General features: G+C 33.8%; 2 protein-coding genes across 7 annotated transcripts; one reads left to right on the top strand and one right to left on the bottom strand.

Annotated features, from left to right (window-relative positions):
- Positions 1-1054: 1054 nt before the first annotated feature.
- LOC142528746 (mitogen-activated protein kinase 1-like) lies at positions 1055-3749 on the top strand. Its single transcript, XM_075633886.1, has 6 exons — positions 1055-1349; positions 1626-1755; positions 1971-2108; positions 2209-2541; positions 2882-3065; positions 3173-3749. The coding sequence occupies exons 1-6, from the start codon at positions 1183-1185 to the stop codon at positions 3340-3342; spliced, it is 1122 nt and encodes a 373-aa protein (XP_075490001.1). The 5' UTR covers positions 1055-1182; the 3' UTR covers positions 3343-3749.
- A 1134-nt stretch (positions 3750-4883) lies between these two features.
- Positions 4884-18822, bottom strand: LOC142528745 (V-type proton ATPase subunit a1-like). 6 transcript variants are annotated; one of them, XM_075633883.1, is made up of 19 exons: positions 18482-18822; positions 16441-16485; positions 15455-15577; positions 15230-15337; positions 14096-14209; positions 13835-14008; positions 13425-13562; positions 12840-12947; positions 12639-12746; positions 12386-12534; positions 11347-11500; positions 10070-10230; positions 8127-8333; positions 7865-8048; positions 7696-7779; positions 6707-6903; positions 6564-6623; positions 5251-5501; positions 4884-5132 (listed from the first exon to the last, which is right to left on the bottom strand). In XM_075633883.1, exons 1-18 carry the CDS (start codon positions 18620-18622, stop codon positions 5297-5299), a joined length of 2460 nt encoding a protein of 819 aa, XP_075489998.1. In that variant the 5' UTR covers positions 18623-18822; the 3' UTR covers positions 4884-5132; positions 5251-5296. The 6 variants fall into 6 exon arrangements, 4 of the variants coding, with proteins under 4 accessions (XP_075489998.1, XP_075489999.1, XP_075490000.1 ...); XM_075633884.1 differs by adding an exon at positions 17146-17395 and having other exon boundaries at positions 5116-5501; positions 18482-18619; XM_075633885.1 differs by adding an exon at positions 17146-17395 and having other exon boundaries at positions 5116-5501; positions 15230-15324; positions 18482-18619.
- Between the last annotated feature and the right edge of the window lie 1348 nt (positions 18823-20170).

The following is a 20170-nucleotide window of genomic DNA, read 5'->3' as shown; positions in this document are numbered from 1 at the left end:
CTTTATTTTTATCATAATTTAATTAGTGGAATTAAAGCTAGATAATTAGTGGGATTGTGAACTTCAATTATCTTTAAATATTGTCCAGTTAAAAATAATTGATTGATCGAAAAAATTCGGATAAAGATCATTTTCAGTCTTAATTTTATGTTTCTAATAATAATAATTTTTGGAGTAAAACCATCGAACTGTTTTTTTTTATTTTTTTATTATTACGGAACGGGAGACCGAATCATTTAACAAAAGCAATCAATTTATTACATTAAATAATTAAATTATTTTAACAAATAAATAAAAAAATCAAAATAAATTTTTTCTTGTAAATTTATTTGGACTGGTTGCCAATTTCAACACCGAAAATTTGGTCAATGTTGAAATTCTGCAAATTGACTTTCTAAAATTTAATCTATCGTCGGACTTGGTCTAACGTTTGGCGTTCCTAGTAAGCAAGACTGCACAATAAAATATTTAATAATTTGATTTTTTTAAAAAAACAAAGAGTTCTGTAAAAATATTACCATACTTTTTTATTATTAAAATTTTTGCATTTACTTTTATAATAAAATTTACCAATCATGTGCAACTAATATATTTTAATTATAAGCTTTACTTGGTTGTTATGCCAAAATTGTAAATGGTTCGAAGAAAACATGTTATTAATATTCATTTGACGATCTCACGGGTTATATTTTGTGATACGAATATCTTATTTGAGTCATCTATGAAAAAATATTACTTTTTACACAGATAAAAATTCGTGAGACCGTCTCACAAGAAAACTAATCTATTCATTTATTATTATTTCTTGCATAAATCATTCATAAGCTATCCATTTCTCTCTTGTTTCAATATTATTATTAGTTAATTTAATTTAATTTAATTTAATCAGTAGACCGTAATGGTTGACAAATCACAACACTTGCATAAATGACAACCATAGGATTTGTCAAAAGGATTAAATTCAGCCGTCGGATCAACGGCGGCTGTCAGGATAGATATTCCTTTCAACTAAAACAGTCTACACACTAACAGGTGACTTATTCTTCTCTCCTTCCTCACTACTGCCATGCAGCCCCCCTAATTTGAATCCTTTTGTATGTATAAATAAGCCTATCTATACACACATTCAGAGGCATCAAGCTCTTCGAAAAGGGTTGTTATATACATAGTTATTGACAAAAAATGGCTGATTTTGGAGCTGCCGGCGGCCAGTACCTTGATTTTCCGGCGGTGGCGACGCACGGAGGGAACTATATACAGTATGATATATTTGGCAGTAAGTTTGAGATCACCAATAAATATCGCCCTCCCATCATTCCCATTGGTCGCGGCGCGTACGGGATTGTTTGGTAAGCAATATCTGTGTTTTTCTTCCTTCTTTGTTTTGGTGGTGTGGAGGCAAGATTTTTGTTCAAGAAATTGCTGTTTTTTTAAAAGAATGTAACATGTGATACTGGATTACAATCGATGAAATGAAGAGGGCAAAAGTCTGACTTTGTTAGTGTTTATGCTTCTTATTTCTATCATTATGTTTCTATTGCTAGATTACATGGAGGAACGATTTTCTGGAATCCATGGTTTTGAATTAGTGTTGATTTATTGCTGTCTTCTTTTCTTTGTTAAAGCTCGGTTAGGAACATAGAGAATAATGAGATGGTGGCGATCAAGAAGATTGCAAATGCTTTTGATAATTATATGGATGCCAAGAGGACTCTGCGTGAGATTAAGCTTCTACGACACTTGGATCATGAAAATGTTAGTATTTTTTTTTGGTTTCAGCTCATAAATTTTGATTTTGAGTTTGAACTCTGGCTGTATATATATTTATTTCATTAAAGTGGTACCAAGAACTTATTTCTATTGGAATAACATGTATATGCCTTGAATATCGAATTCCCGCTTATGTTAAATGAATCCGACACAGAGATTCATTCATTTATCTTAGGATACTAAAGAAATTTTTATCACAGGTCATTGCTATTAGAGATGTAGTTCCACCTCCATTAAGAAGCGAATTTTCTGATGTATACATTGCCACCGAGCTAATGGACACCGATCTTCACCAAATAATTCGGTCTAATCAGAGCTTATCAGAGGAACATTGCCAGGTAGCAATTAATGCATTCAAATTTTGCTTGTCGAGCAGTTGAATATCAAGAATACGAGCTAATTCTAACATAAATGTTACCATTTGGCCTACTTTTTCAGTACTTCATGTATCAGATCCTCCGAGGATTAAAGTACATACATTCGGCACACGTGATCCATCGGGATTTGAAACCGAGCAACCTACTTCTGAATGCTAATTGTGATCTAAAGATATGTGATTTCGGCCTTGCACGGCCTAACACGGAGAATGAGTTCATGACCGAATATGTGGTGACTAGATGGTACAGGGCACCAGAATTGTTGTTGAATTCTTCTGAATATACCGCTGCAATAGACGTGTGGTCTGTTGGCTGCATTTTCATGGAAATGATGAATCGAAAGCCTTTGTTTGCTGGGAAAGATCACGTGCATCAACTGAAGTTATTGACAGAGGTATGATATGAAGCTAAAAATAAAGGATTTCAACTATGGATGGAGCTTTAAAAACTTGATTCTTTGCCGCGTGTTGCTTTGGTTGTTGATTCTTATTTTGGGCTTGTCTTGTGTGCAACCTAAGCGCTTTTCCATACAACTAGTTAGCGCGATGAGTCGGTAATGCAGCATTGGTTCCTAGAACTGAGTATCATGTCGGAGTCAAACTATACATTTACATCAGTAAATTTAGAAAAAGGGATTTTTTGTTTGAAAAAAAGAACTTGGACTCTTTTCCTTAGCTTGTGAAAGAGACATTGGTTTTTGGGACAATTAAATGGATATTCAAAATCTGTTACAGCTTCTTGGCACGCCCACCGACTCTGATCTAGATTCCAACAGAAGTGAGGATGCGAGGAGATACATAAGGCAACTTCCACGACATCCTCGCCAGAATCTTGCAAAAGTTTTTCCACATGTAAATCCCCTGGCCATTGATCTAGTTGATAAAATGCTAACAATCAACCCAACTAAGAGAATTACAGGTAATTTTCACGATATTTATTCTGCAAGTTTGATTAGTAAATCTCCAGTATTTCTGCTAATTCAGTTATATACTCATGAATCGTGTTTTTGTGATATTTCTTTGCAGTTGAAGAAGCTTTGGAACATCCTTACTTTGCAAGATTACACGATATATCAGACGAACCAGCATGCCCTGAGTCATTCTGTTTCGATTTCGAGCAGCAACCCTTGACAGAAGAGCAGATCAAGGAGTTGATTTATCAAGAAGCTTTGGAGCTAAATCAAACATACGCCTAATACAGATATTTCGTCTGCCATTAGACTGTATGCTACTGCAATGATCACAAAGAATATTACATGGTAGCAATGTAACTTCAAGAATTTCTGGAGACTGAAGCTATGAAGTGAAGTGCTTGGTTTCTTGGACAAATGGCGCCAGCCTACGATGATATTTTTTTGCTTGGACTAGGTTTGGTACTTGTGCAAGTTTTCTTAGTTTTCTTTTTTTGGTGATGGATGGGAGATTATAAATGTTATTATTCTTTTTAATCTTTAATGGCTTGTGGCTTTTTATTGCTATTGTTTTATTTTTATTGGCTTGTTAAATTAAATTTTTCCTATGTACAAAGTTCAAACATGTTATTGCTGAAATAATGCTTTTGTATACCAAGTTTTCGTATCTTTACCGCATAATTTTGCTCTTTCGTCGTCTTTTTCTGGCTTATATTCATGCTTGGAATGTCAAAGTTGTTAGCAAAGGTTGGTTGCTCAACTTCCAATATTTAGATATTTTAAACTAATAATAACGTTGATCCGAAAAAGTAAATAATAATAGAGTATGTTTTTTGTGAGACGGTCTCACGAATCTTTATCTGTGAGACGGGCCAACCCTACTGATACTCACAATAAAAAGTAATACTCTTAGCACAAAAATTAATATTTTTTCATGGATGACCTAAATAAAAGATCTGTCTAACAAAATATGACAGTAACACTAGAGGTGGGCGTTTATTCTCGGGTATTTTACAAAAAAAAATTGGGTTCGTCAGGTACCCAACATTATCAGATTCGAGTTTTTACCGATACCCGATCAGGTATCGGGTACTCGACAAATTTTTTTTAACTTTTCTTTATGGGAGGGTCTATCCTTCTATTTAATTAAAAAATACATGTATTTTTTTGTAGCTAGTCATAACTCTATATAACGACAAATGACTAATTATAAAATGATATAATGACATGATTTTTTGTGAAATGTGAAAAATATATGTGTTTTTTAATTTACTAATCATAATATGATATAATGACTAGCCATAACTCAATATAATGACATGATTTTTTGTGAATGTGAAAAATACATATTTTTTCGAAAATAAATTTTTAAATTTTTTTTTTCGAGTACCCAGCAGAAAATACCCGAAAATTTCGGGTACCCGACATGATCGGGTTAGTGTCGGACAGTAAAATTTACTACCCGACTTGCCCGAAAACTCGACCCGCGCTCACCCCTACGTGAGACCGTTTCACATAATTTTTTTTCATAATAATATGTTGGACCGTGTTAGACATTCGATTTGGATAGAACTTGATTGCATCTAACCCAAAATTGACTGTAGAACCACAATTGTTGAATACATTCTTCTAAAATTTGACTCCAACAAATTTCGATACATAAAGGATAAAGAGTTATTAGCAATACACCAAACGTACGGAAAAATAATCTTTTGAAAACTATGAGATAAGAGTTATCAGCTCGTTGGTTTTGCCAAGAAAAATTTTAAATCTAAAATGTCATAAATACACCAGTTAAGATAAATTTTGTTTAAAAATATAATGAATGAAAACAAGGCATGTACCGAAGGTTGATTTCTAACCCATATCCAGTTAGCATAAATCTCGAAATATACCACATCAAGCCCCGCAATTCACCTGAACAGATTCTTTACGCCGACTAATTCGAAATAGGACCCATTTTATTACAAAAGAATTGTGTCAATCGAGCCTACAATTATCTCAAGATTAGCTGTTTTCGAGTTTGAAGATTGTAAAAATGTGGCAGGTTCCCAGACAGAAAAGGTGAAGATTCTCTGCATATACAAAAGAAGGGGTCATCTACAACAACCCACTCCTAATCCCTCTTGGTAAGGAATGAGAAAAGGAAAATTCAAAACTATGCCCTGCAGCCACCGCAAAACTTTCGCTTACCTTTCTATTTCCTCAAAATCTGTTAAAACCCCAAGAACATAATGTACTATTCATCATCATCACCTAATGCAGCAAAAGAAAAAGGCCTAAATTTATAGCCATCACCATTGTAGAACTTGTTTTGAAACTCCACCCAATGAAGACGCAAAGCATGGAGGAAAGCACTAAGAGTCTCCATCATGAGTAGTATAAAAGCTGTTGCGAATGCAAAAACTGCCAGGCCCACCAAACGAATGATAATATTCTCGTACCTGCATTGACGTGCATGAATGAGAGTAAGATTTTAAGCTATAAGGAACGCTACTCAACAATTCTACAGCTTTATATCAGATCAAGCGAGCAACCTCTTGTATACAGAGAAAACGGTATTTGTTACGAGGAATCCACAATAGATTTACATCATGTGACCTAAATATGACACTGAATATTTCAATTTCATCCAAAAGTCAAAAACAACACCGTATATTTAACATCTGACCATCAACTGGTATATTAGGGCTGCATCCCAAAATAATGCCCCTGATAAAAACAAATGTCCTCTACAGAACCCAGCCTTTTACTTACCAGAGAATATGAAAAACAGTAATATCAATTATTGACATGTGCAGTCATATGAAGAGCAAAGATCAAGAGGATGTTTTAGTCTACGACATACAAATCTCTTAAACCCTGGACATATTAATAGAAAGGAAAAAGCGGAGTAAAAACGAAATAAGTTGATGCATTTCGTGTGCATTTCAAATTCATCTAGTAGCACAATGCAAGCATATGCAATCCGCCAGCCATGATGTTGGAGTGATCTTTGTTTTTTCTTTCAGTATTCTCCCGCAATAAGCTCATAACAGTATGATACAATTGATCAAGGGAAAGATAAAATTTTCGTACAGTAGATATAAAATTGCTAATCTGCATTGGAAAAAAAGTAAAAAATACTAATTGAAATCGTCACTAGCTGATCAACTGTTTCTTGCACACAATATAAGGATCCCATGTACTTTTGTTTGTGCATGACCATATTATGTTCTACACAGAAATGTGATGAGAAGATCTTAAACACTGAAATTGATGTAATCCAACAAAACACTATCAAATTAAAATTTTAGCAACTCAGTCTTCGGATATACGCCTCATTTGCATTATAACATAAATAAAGGTTGGCTGTATCAGTACCAGTTGACAAAACATAAAAACAGCTGGAGTTGAAAATTATGCTAGGAGGGTTCATTCAGCGTGTCTAAGAGTAAAAATTCTACGAGTTAAATTCAAACCGAGGCAGAAAACATGAGGTGTGGTGTAAACTAGCAGAAACTTACCCCCAAGCAAGAAGCAACACTTTCTCGTAGAAAACAGTCGACAATTCTGAATGGGCCAAACTGTAACAAAGAAGATAAACTCACAAGATGAACTGAGCCATGAATAAAAATGTCCAGAGCTGCATGTTAAAAAGTTCTCTAACCTCAGTGCCCATAGCCGGAGATAAGATGCAGTATTAGAAACTGCACCAAGCACAAACTCAATAGAATGTATCATTTGGTGCACAAAGAACTCACTGAAGTTGAACTCCTCATGGCGTGGTTGCCTTGCAGAATCAGGTTCTTCATCAGTATGCATGTCAGAGGTTCCAAGAATACCATATGTCCGACCTTGAAACCTCTTAGATATACACATGAAAATGGCCTAGTTAATCAGTGGTTCTAAGGTTTCAAGATTACACAAACAATTATTTTGTTTCCTGCTACTGTTGTTACATCTTGACTCATACTGTCATACAGAGCAGTCACTGCTACTACGTTATTTATAGGACAGTTCTAATATTGGATATACAAATTTATTTCTAATTACATATAATAAGAGATAAATTTCTTCTTGGGAAATTCTTGACATTTATTTTCCAGATTTGATGAAAAAATAATAAGAGTGATCGAAAAAACATGCGGTTCCACTTTATTGACACAAAAATAAGATGAAACAGCATTCATGATCTGAATTCTTCAATCAGTTTCTGAAACAGTTGCATAAATGGCAAGTAGATACTAACCCACTATTTCAACCCTAATTTCTATATAATAATGACCTGAATTCGATAGTTATATGCCAAGATTAGTGGAACTTGAACACATGCATTGGCGCAATGTATCATTTAACTATCATGATGGAAAGAAGCTCAGAAAAGAACTTCAAACAAAGGAACTTTCAGTAATAAAATTACAAAGAGCTGTGGTTTTGGGGAGGGAAATAAAGTACATGTACAACCACATAACTGTGTGAGTAGGACAAGAATCTCAAAATCTTATGACATCAGAAGTTCTAAATACCAAAAAAGGGTGCGTGTTTAGGAATTATAGAAAGCCAACAAAAATGTGACCGTTTCCATGATGGATAACATGAAAGAAAGACAACTAAAACACTTCAAAGAAAAAAAACAGCCATGGAAATAGATGGTACCTCAGTATGAAGCCTCCTTAAAATAAAAGGTTTGGGAAAAAGCATCCATGGCACAGCAATAATGGCTAGAAGTAGCAATATGACCTGAAAAGTTTATGCACGTGTTCACACATTCGAGCATGCAAGTATGACATCATAACCACCACAAAAATTAAAAAAGGATCAATACCTGAAGTACTCCCTGACCCCTGAATAGCTGATTTTCTCCCAAATCTTCAAAAGGACTTAAGAACATGTATATCATTACGTGGTAAAGGTCCGCTTGAGAACCAGTACACCATTTGATTATGATGAGAAGAGAAAGATAACCAAAAAGGCCGTTTAGGAAGATCATTTGTGGTACAAACTGATACCTGAAAAAGAAGAATAAATAAGTCTCAAAAGGAATGCTAAGATATTAAAAAGTATAAGAGAATAAAAAGATAACACACTTAATATCAAGGGAGTTGGAAAAGTAGCGTGCATTGAAATAACTTAGAATAATTCCCAGATTCATCTGTGCCACACCAAACAAAATTGACATTTTCATCTTGAGAGAATTCAAGAAAGGCAGCTCGGAACGACTTCCACGCCAACTTGGATCCACGCCAAATGGATATGTATCTCGATATTTTACTAAACCAACTGAAGAAGCATCACTGTAGGTAGAGTAATAGAACAACAGTGTTAGAGCCACCGTCCACAGAAGTAAACAGAAGACGACAAATATTTTATCTGCAAATTCAAGCTTTCTGACATCGAAGAACTATAAACATACTACATCAATAACATCCTAGTAGTGATCCCAAAGCCTTAGAAACAGGAACTAAAGCATAATAATATCACCCGAATACAATAAATGCAGAACAAAACGTAGACGACAATGAAATTAAAAGGTGAGAATTCAAATAAGAAAGTACAAACATATCAGAGGGTATGGAAGAATCCCACCAAATAACATCATCAATTCAGATAACATCATAACCTACTTTAACTAGCCCAATCTAGCCATGTCTCCAAAGGTGAAAAAATGCCCAAGCATCTTCTGAAAAAAAAATTTAATACCTACTGATCATACACAGTTGTTTGCTAAATCCTGATTGGCCGAATCAATTTCATGATGACAAACAATAAAACCTTCATGTTCATGCAAACTTAGCAACATAGCAAAAAAACTGTCTTGTCTATTATTATTATAAAAGTGTGAGATTTCATTCTGTTTACTAAATTGCTCTCATTTCTTATCTTTGTTTTTTGGTATCACTATGATCATTTTGTCATTTGCCTATTTAAGTTCGGCTTTTTATCTTTCTTTGTTTTGGTTGAGCGGTTTAATTCCAGTGTTACATCTCGAAGTTCAATATTGGAATCACCACTCTCTTTGGCAATATTCATTAAGTCAAAACTTAATTTGAAAGTCATATTTTGACCCCGACGTTTTCGGGATGCCGCTAATAACCAATGAATGATAAATGTATGGATCATATTTCAACGGAAACTTGATGAGTCGATCCACTTATACGTATGGTTTTTACTGCTATATCATACTTTTGTAAATTTGTCATTTGTCGGATATTTAACTTTGAATTTTCTTCTTTTTGTTTTTATTGGACGATTTAAATTCATAATTACATTTCGAGTCTCGAGGTTCAATCTTTTTCTGCGGTTATGTTTTAAAAAAAACAGATTTAAATAATATATAGTTTCAATTTAAAGCTTTAGAATTAAATAAATTTTTGTAGACAATGATCATTATTTTCATTTTCATGTGAAAGCGTAATATACTTCGATTTCACAAAACAATCAAAATGGACAAAATCATGTTAGTGTTAAGCTTTTTTTCGATTACAACACACGAGGGGAGGGGAGATCGAACCCGGGGAGGGGAGCCAGCTAATCTGGCGGGTGAGACCACTGGGCTACAAGCCCGGTCTCATGTTAGTGTTAATCTAGTGTGTATTGCTTTGATTGATCTATGTATAATTAACATGTGTTGGTCAGTTTTTATTCAGCTACTTTTTATTTGTTGGGTACAAAGATTTTTTTTATTAATAATGATATATTTAACTTTTTTCGTACAAAAATTGAATCGGGAAGTTGCATTCTTGTGCATTAGATTTTGTCATATTGCTCATAAACAATAAATTTATTCTTAATATACATGTTTTCTCGTTATTTTAGTTTGGGTAATTTAATAAAATATTCACGAATTCAATTTCTAATATTGTACTTTAGATTCGAGTCAATTGAAATAGCATGTATCATTCATTGGTTAATATCTTCTTCATTTTGAACTTTTTAATTACCCACAAAGGAAGAATGAAGTAACATGTACATTTTTTCTACTCAATCTTATATATATCTCAATCATCACATGTGTAATAATTTACATTACCTGCAAGTAGCATCTCTGCATCCATATGCAGAGTGGCCGAATATGTGAAACGGAACGGAAAAGAATTCATTGTATATCACGCCACAGTAAATTGAAAAAAGAGACATCAGAAGGAGAACATATCGACCACCAAATAGCATCTCCATGAAGCTGCCAAGTTTCTGATGGAACAAGCATTTTAATTATGCAGAAGATTTGAAGCGGAAGAAGAAAAATGAAATGATATAAACATTAAGCAGATAGAAAAATAGGCTCATAAGCTTTTTCTATACAAGGAACAAACAGTATTGACAATGAAAAAGTGTAAAGTGGAGTAACAGATTCCACAAAATACATGTTAAACTGAAGATTAGTGAACATGAACTCAATTCCAAAAAATTGATGTTTGCACGCAATAACCATCACAAGGTCTAGCTAAAATATTTGATGGGTCAGCACTTATGTCATTCATCTTTTCCTACTTTTGGGCTTTGGAAAGAAAAAATTGTGGCTTGTACATTGCTGTATTGCATATTCACAAGTGTCACAAAAGGAAAAAACATTCACATTATTAGTATTTGACAATACTCCAATAAAAATACTTTTAAGTTATTTTTCGAGATAGCTAAGCCTATTAATCAAACACCACATATAAACTGAAATATGCAACCTTTCCATGAATAACAAATCCATTCTTCTCCACCAAATGGAAAATATGCTACTTTCTTGACAGGATATAATTTACACACTTCGCATTAGCAGCACAAAAATATTTCATAAAATCTTCATACCACACACGAAACTGTTAGTTTTGATCCCTTGCATTGTGTTGTTCCAGATATACAATTTGAGGTTTCACATTCATTAATTACTTTTCTGTTGTCATGATCTTATAGGCCCAGGACCGCTAGTGCATTCATCCTCAGACAATCCCTATCACAACATAATTCCTTCCCCAATGACTATAACAGAAACGTACTATGCTTTCACATATTAGTGACAAACCAATTATCTATTTTATGGAAAAGGTGATCTACTACATTAAATTCTCCAAGAAACATCGCATCGACATAAACCAAATTGTTAAATTTGCACAAACCAGCTATTTCAGAACCCAAATAAAATAGCTCGTTCTCCATCATCAATATAAACAAATTTCTGAAACAAGACAGAAAGAAGGCAGGCCATTAAATTTTACGTTTATAAAAACCCAGAAATATAAAAATCACATCATGTAGAGATTTATTGAGAAGAAGACATAACCATTACCTCTAGAAAAAAATATACAGTCAAATTACCTGAGAACTAAGCTTCTTCTCACGAGCTTTGAGGAACAATGCTCCAAATAATAAACAAATACCATGACCCCAATCCCCAAACATCACTGCAAAAAGAAATGGAAATGTAATAATGGTATAAACTGCAGGATTTGCCTCCTTATATTTAGCAACCCTGCAAACCAAAATTTTTATCAGTGCCTGGTTCAACTATACAGCTAAACGCTTAAAAAACTCACAGGAATATATCCAAAATAAACATTTTTGCTAGAAAAAAAATTACGAGGTTTGGCCATGAAACAATGGCCAGAGGTCTGAAATTCATATTGTCGTCTCTTAGTTTAAATTACAAACAACATGCATATATATAGGTGAAACATAATGGGATATATATATTAAAAAATCACATCAAATTTACATTGTAATCTTAATAATATCAGTGTACATCCAAAAATGTCGATAAATGAGAGAACTTCGACCTCAGAAAGCAATACTAACTTTGTGTGAATATCATACCAACCCCTCAAATTTTCTTTTCTGTTAAATTAAGGGCCTTACTGAACCTCACTCAGAAGCAAATTAAATGGCTGGTACTAGAGCAAGTTAGAGACTCATCAAGTGTCAAAAGTTGTGAACACCTCCAAATCATGCAAACTAAAGTATTCGTTCAGTATTAGAAAATTACTATTGACCAAATGGATAATAACAGTAATATTTTATTTCCAAATTAAAAGGGTTTTGCAGGTAAATTACTTTGTCCGCTAAACTAGGAATCTGTTGACTAGGGAGCACTATTCATTTAGACAAGTACCTTAGATTCCATACATTCAACATGGAAGTTAATAGATTAGGGAGAAGATTCTCCATGATATTTTGGATAAAACCACAAGTTTCCCCAGGATCTTAAACAAAGTTCACTTTCTGTTAAATAAAGTCTCAGCAATGCATGAGCAATAAAATGGTGAAGAGCACCAAAAACAAGAGGCACAATTCATCGAGAGATTTCTCATAAATTAAATATATTTCACCACTGGATACAAGGAAAAAAGTACTGCCTTACCCATACGCATCTACAATTTCTTGGTATGCATTTGTAAATTGATTGGTCCTAAAGTATGTCGGAGGCAACTCGACGGAGTCCATCACATGAAATATTATCCCAACTTGCGAATTACTGTCAAATGTTGCACGTTGCAGAGCTTCCTGAATCTGCAATGCCATAGATTAACACTTTCAATTTGTATAATAAAGTAAATGGTAGTCACTCCAGTTATATATCCAAAAATGCACAAATAAAACAGTGGTGCAGGTACCTTCGGTTTTGAAAAGATTGGACACCAACCCTCGCCAACCAGACACTTCTTCGTGACATCAAAATTCAGCATATTTAATGTGTCATACACAGACTTTTCCCGTCTAACCTAGAAAGAGGAGTTAAGGAAGGACTTAGTCTCCAAAATTGGATGCCAATGATTAAGTTTGAAATTAGCAAAAAAAGTCAAAAACTAAATTACCATGTTTAACCACTTTGTAATGTGAAACCCAATGGAAGTAAGGGCCTTATGCTGATGACGCAGACTGGCCTCCAAAGTTGTTTCCAACTCAGCTAGGCGTGATAAAACCTGGAAAGGAGAAACTAATGCATGTCACTCAAATTCGAGAGTCACTAAAGCTTTGTAACACTGCAGTTGAACAGTAGAAGTGATCCTATATGCTCATGTCAATTTGAGGGTAATGAATATGCAGTATGACAAAGACATAAGTTTTCAAAATATGAAGGAAACATGGCTTGATAAAAACATATAAATTTCTAGGAAAATAAATTGAGAACTGTTTAATTGAGTCATTGTTTATTTTGTACTTAAAGAGTGCACAAACTTGTAAATTAATAAGTACATGTTCTGGTAAAGGACACAGAATGTGCCACAATTACGAGTCATTCCAAATTATTACTACTGTCAATAGAATGGTAACACATACACAACATGGGCATTGGATGAAATAAAATTTCTTATTGCGATTACATTGTAATGCAGAGCAAAAATAGTTCTCATATCCCAATGAAAAAGAAGATCAAAGTGATTTATTCAACAACATACTTCTCGTGTTATTTGTCTCCGTTTGGTGGTGTCTTCTGGAACTGGGTAGCAATTTGCACCAAATGCTTCACAAATTTTCAGGATTTTTGTTCTTGCCTGCTCGCCTGAGAAGAATACAACAAAAATTGTTTTCTCAACCTGCAGATGAAACAACTACAATTTTTCAGAATTTGTTTTGAACTACAAAGTTAAAGATGATCCAAAATTTAAAACTAAATTTTATATGACTTGTAAAATATCACTCTAGATAAAGATATATGGCAGTTGCTTAAGAGAAACATATTTGATGTGGAAAAATCGTTTTTTTTTATTCATTTCGAGAGAGAAAAATAACTACTTCTCCTGAATATATTGCCAACAAGAAAGTAAAAGCAACATTTTCCAGGAACATATCAAAGAATGGCAACAACCGTCTCATTTGATGAAGGATCAACGATTTGGTCATCAGCTGCTGCCTGATTGAAAAGCATATTGCCCCTTGTTGTGCGAAATACCATCCTCTCAAATTTCATAACTTTAGATTTAGAGATAATTCCACTCATAAATCTAACACCAGATTGATTTGATGGTCCCGGTTGCGAATCCTGAATATTAAAAAAACAACATGAGTATCATCTGCAATGATTCGAGAAGAAAAAAAGTTCAGTAACAAAAATCATATTTCACATCACCTGCTCAAGCAGTAATGCCGTATCTGCATAATTAATATCTGTATGGACATTTTCATCTAATTCAGTCTCTTGGGCATCAACTTGGCTTCCACTCGAGATAAGAAAGTTTCCGGACTGGATTTACCATCAAAACATATAAATGAGACAACTGGATGACATATAAGGTACAAAATGAACATGGCACATTTTCACTTTGCACATTTTCACTTTTAAATATAGTTCAAGATCTGGTAAAAGACCAGGACAAGTCTAGGAGAACAAAAATGGGAAATTCTGATGCATCCTATATTCTTAAATGTGTCCCCATTCCTGTTCTGTCAAAGCATCTTATGCACATACTATGATCATATCACGCTTCATCTGAAAAAAAAGCATATATGATTCACCTCCAGAGATTCCCAGAATGCAGTAATATAAGATACAATGTAATACGGTCCAAAGGCTAAAGAAAAGAAAATAAAACTTTTCAACCAAAAATAAAGGAATAATGAGGAATGCTCCAATAACTAATTTAACAGAACTGTCAAATGAATATTGGGCCTTTTCCTTTGACGACAAAATACTAAAAGCACAACCACGCAACACCCAGGATAATAAACATAACGCCTTCTTCTTTTCTTCTCCAGCTAGTGCTCTATGTCCCTGTTTATATAAACTCTTTTCTCACTTATTCAACAAATATTTGCCTATTTAACTTTCTTCATTATTTGTGTGAGAACTGTGGATTGTCAAAATTTAAGGAAAATCATGGCATTGTCTGGTTTCACTTCTGGATTTTCTCATATATGTTCTCTAGAATGCATTGATTGTATTATAAATGTGACACGTCTGGTTTTGTTTACTGCAGGAGACATTTATTTTACAACAAAAGCCAATTCATTTCATGTGATGATGTGATTTACATATGGTTTTATTTTCTGAAAGCATTTCTTTATCATGGATATGATGCCACTCACACGAAAAAATGAGTTGGATTACGGTTATAATATATACATTTAAATTTTTTACGTAGCGTGTGAGGAATTAAAAAATATAAGTTGTCTATGGTATAAGATAATAGTGTTTTTTAGAATAAAATAGTTATGTTTTTAGAGACCACTAAGAAAATAAAAAAATAATAGTTTGTCCATGTACCTTCTGCAATACCATCCTGAACTCAAGCAGCTCGTTGTATGTTTGCTGCAGTTTCTCTGTATTGGAATTCATCTCAATTAACTCATGTTCATGCTCTGCAAGTTGAATCTAAAATAAAAGGAGAGACAAGATAGTTCAAAATAAACTCAAATTAAAAGGAAGGAATGATATTTCCAGAATAGAAATATTATCAGATAAACGTGAAAGTCAAACAGAAAGATAGACCTCTAGTTCTTCTAACTCAATATCAGGTTGGGAAGCTGGATGAGGAGATGGCAACAAACCAGCTTTATGAATCTGATCTTTGAAAAAACGCAACTTACGGGACATCTCAGCGCATCTTTTAACCTGTGGACAAAATAACAAAAATAGAATCTATATAGCCAAAAATTACTGTAAAATAAGATAATCACTTCTGCACATGAACTTAGAAAATCACTGGCACAGAACTCATGAAATACGGGTTCTCAACTTCTCATATATAAAAGAGTGGGTAAGCCCATTTTCAATCAGACAGAACTTTGACTCATCAACTCTCGAAACTATTCTTAAAACGTGTCATGAGGATTCTGACAGACTCAAATGAAAGTAAGTGTATAATTTTCAAGACTTTGTGCTGCTTCTCTAACGAAACAAATATCGAATCAGCAATTTTATGACACAATCTCTGGGAAATTCTAGTATCTTACTGCAAACAACTTGTTTCGGAGAGATCACAACTGAAAGTCTGTAAATACAGTGAAAAGTTGCATTAAGCAGCATATTGGAGCATGTGGATCAATAAACAACTTATACACACAACGTGCAAAAGATCATACACTAGTTTCTACAATCATAATTGTCATACGTATTAAATACCATCAGTTGACTGTATCCAGATGTAACCCCATGTCCAAAGAAGTAAATCGTAAAAAGAACTAGAAATATTGCTTAAAAAGAATTTTATAGAGTTGATTACCACACAGTTGTCCTTTGGAACTCGCAACATATGTAGACTGGGCTAATGATAAGGTAGTTGGAAAAAACTAAATTAAAAGTGAGTGTAGCTATTTGAATTGCATTTTGAGCTGGTGTGTAATTAAGGAACAAGAAAGATAGATTTCAGAGGTTTTTGTTTTATCCCGAAACAAAACAATCAAAGTTTTGAAATAGTAAAATATATACTTGATGCTAATATAATCTGCAGTATATAGCATTTAAAGAACAAGTACCTGAATCACAAATGTCCTCTGGAAGGGGCTCCTATCATCATTTAACTGCCAATCAGATTAATACCATTGAGCGCATTGGATAAATATTAGTCAAACAGAGGAAAAAATTATATGCCGTACGGCTAGAATATATATCTATCAAATGATTAAAGTTACCAAATTTACCAGAATGTCCATAAAATTGCACCTAAAAACATTCTTACGTCCATGCACCATAAAGATATTGGTGTAAATAAATCAAATAGCATTCAAAGGCTTCTTTCTTAAAAATCCTACAAAATGCTACTAGTCACTGAAGAACAGATAAAGCGGCATTAAAATGGAAATAATGGAACCATTAATTTTTTTTAAAAGAATAATTTCAAACTCAAAAAAAAAGACCAAGGCATCTCGTTTTAGGAGTTGGTTGTTTATATCAGTTCCTTAGATCCTCTTGTATAGGATGTTTTGCAGCATTTTGATGTAGTAACCTTGGTACATGATGTATGACCTGAGTATGCCCAGTGTATTTTGTAATCAGAATACTTTTGATATATAAATTCACATTAACTGATTGAAAAAAGACCAAGGCAGGTATTTGAGCCCACAAATTAGAGCAATTGTTCGGCCACAACTATTTTTATTTGTGCTTATCCTAACACATACAGTACTTAAAAGAAAAATGCAAATAGCATAAGGCATTTAATCATAAGATTTTGATTATACTGAAGAGCCGATCCTAATTGAATTGCGATTTTCTCCTCCTTTTTATGGCAGTTCCTATTGGCATGGGGTTGTGTTACTCCTGTTGTGGCAGCAACCATCAGATCCTCCCCACTTGTCTGGAGAAACCGGTGGAATTTGTTCCACATGGAGTATCACTCGCAGCAGAGTATAGCCTTTTTAACCATTATTTATGTGTCGAAGACAAACACTGTCCCTATTCTTCTCATCGTATTTCATTGAAACCTCATCACTGAAATATACGTGTTACTTTTTTCAGGTAGCTACTTCAGAGAAAACTATAAATATTATTATTTTATACAAGGCATTCTAGCACAAAAATCCTCAAAGATAGAAATAGTGTATTTTTTCCTTTTCTTGGCCCTCGTTTTAATGTCAAGGATAAGCACTAACACTCGAACAATTTTGACACACACAGTCCCTATTCTTCTCATTGCATTTCATTGAAACCTCATCACTGAAATATACGTGTTACTTTTTTTCAGGTAGCTGCTTCAGAGAAAATTATAAATATTATTATTCTATACAAGGCATTCTAGCACAAAAATCCTCAAAGATAGAATTAGTGTATTTTTTCCTTTTCTTGGCCCTCGTTTTATTGTCAAGGATAAGCACAAACACTCGAACAATGCAAGTGTGTGAAACTGCCATATACATTTAAGGACCTCGATAATGGTTCCTAAGTTGAAATCAACTGGGGTGACATTAGTTGCAATATCGGACCAACACAGCAAAGTGGGGCTTAAATCAAGCAAAGACGTTTAATTTGAAGATAATATTCATATGTGCTTTACATTAAGTAAAAAACAAACGTCATTTGAAATTAAATCAACTTAAATTTACAAACTGAAAGTTTTGATCCATAGTCTGCTTTTCTTCCACCAAAATATCTTTTAGGAAAATCTATGTTTTGATCGTTTCTGAAGGTGGAAGCTACAATAAATCATCAATTGAGAGTTTAAATGTTATCACTTGCAGCCAGAAGATAAAAGTGAGAGACCAACGTCACCACGCAACATGCCCGTTCGATCAATTAACAATGCAATACCACTTTCATGAGAATAAGATCCATAATAACGACAGCCTGACAACTGCCACTGATCTACGGAATGAAGCATACAAATCATCAGTTTCCCATTCATATTGACAATCACCATAAAATATGAAACTCTTTTGGAACTCAACTGGAGCCCGACAAAGAATTGAATCAGAACCCGAAATAATAAGAACGTAAATAGTTTGACTGACAAATCTCAACCAAAATTTACGTTAAAAAAAATTCACACGCATGAATTGAAAGAAAGAGATCTAAACGTACATCTCGGAATTGGAGGAGACCGAGTTGACCAAGATAAGAGATAGCCCGGTGCGCCGACTCGACGGGTATAATGAGTTGCACGTACGTCATTTGCTCAGACCGCATCAGATCCATGGTTGGCAAATTGTCTATGTACTCCATTTTACATCAACCGCCAAGACACGCCCATACAATATTGATCGGATCACAATCAGACACTTTCCCCAACTCTACAGATCTGAGTTCGATCAAATTAATGAGACTCGGAGGCCGGGTTCGTTAAAGATAGAAGCTTTGCTGCGTGTTTAATGGCTTCGATTGTGTGTGCAAGGACATATATTTTTGCTGCAACTAGGCGACGGCCGCAGCGACGTTGGCGGCGGCAACTGCCACGGAGGAATCTAGTTTCGTTTTTCTGTGCTTTTGGCGGAAACGAGTGAAATGGAAGCCGAACTGGAAATCACGATGGATTTATTGCATTAATTTTGTATATCTTCAGGCTTTTTCAGTTGACATATACGCGATTGACTGGATGGAGTAACCTGTAGATGGATCTATTTACAAATAAAAATTAATTTTTATTATTGATTCAACTCATAAAAAATAAAAATTAGTTTACCCGTAAAATTGAGTTAATATCCATTTCGGTATCTAATTATTGTCATTTTTCTCGAAATTTATGTTACTTTTTTGGGCTGCCAAAGCAATCCAATGATTTTGGTAAAGTTGTTTGTTTTAGTTTCTCTCTCGTCGTCTTCTTGTTAAAAATTAATAAATTTCCAGTTATGTGTAAATCTTTATTAAAATCTTCTTCCTCAAATTGAAGAATCTCAGAGACAAAAAAAATTCGAGCAATAGCAACAATTCTGTTTAATATATTATTTACAAAGAACCGTATGTCAAACCAAAACACAGTCGAAGGCAACAAATTCGAACTACCTCAACAATTATGCTAATACATGATAAATATCATTTACATCGATTTGTTTCGGCTTAAATCTTATATACTTCCAATTAAATATTAAGTATTTTCCATAATCCTATGATTGTTTCTTATTAATTGGTACCTAGGTCCCCAAGAATGTGTTTTGCTTCGAATTTGATGTCACCAAAGGGGATCTATGTACTTCAATTTAGGGGAAATAAAGTAAGTCGCATATAGGATGAAAATGGGTCTAATCTTCATTAATTTTTAGATTATGTCTCTTGTGAGACGGTCTCACGTTTTTTTGTGAGACGGGTCAATCTTACCGATATTCACAATAAAAAATAATAATTTTAGCATAAAAAATAATACATTTTCATGGATGACCCAAATAAGATATACGTCTCACGAAATACGACCCGTGAGACCGTCTCACACAAGTTTTTGTCATGTAATGAATGATAACATACATACCTACAATTTCGTATTAAATAGAAATATAAAATATTTTTTAAACATTTACAAATATTATCTAAATAATGCACGAAACTCATTTAAAAAAAAAAACTACTTGATCGTTTTAATTAATAGACTTGAATATCCTCCATTTTATTTTTAAATAAAATCTAGAAAACGTCATTAAATATTAACTACTCGTTTTAAACTATACTTCCCCAACGATACATATTTTCTCTTCCCCAGTATATCTCCGTCTGTTTTCTCTGGAAACTATCTCGATTTATGATATATTTCGATGTAATGTTTCATTATTTTTATAAATATCA

This window comes from Primulina tabacum, chromosome 16 (genome assembly GCF_025594145.1).
Source record: "Primulina tabacum isolate GXHZ01 chromosome 16, ASM2559414v2, whole genome shotgun sequence".
Classification (NCBI taxonomy): Eukaryota; Viridiplantae; Streptophyta; class Magnoliopsida; order Lamiales; family Gesneriaceae; genus Primulina; species Primulina tabacum.
The sequence above is the reverse complement of the archived record's forward strand: the minus strand, read 5'-3'. Positions and strand labels throughout refer to the sequence as shown.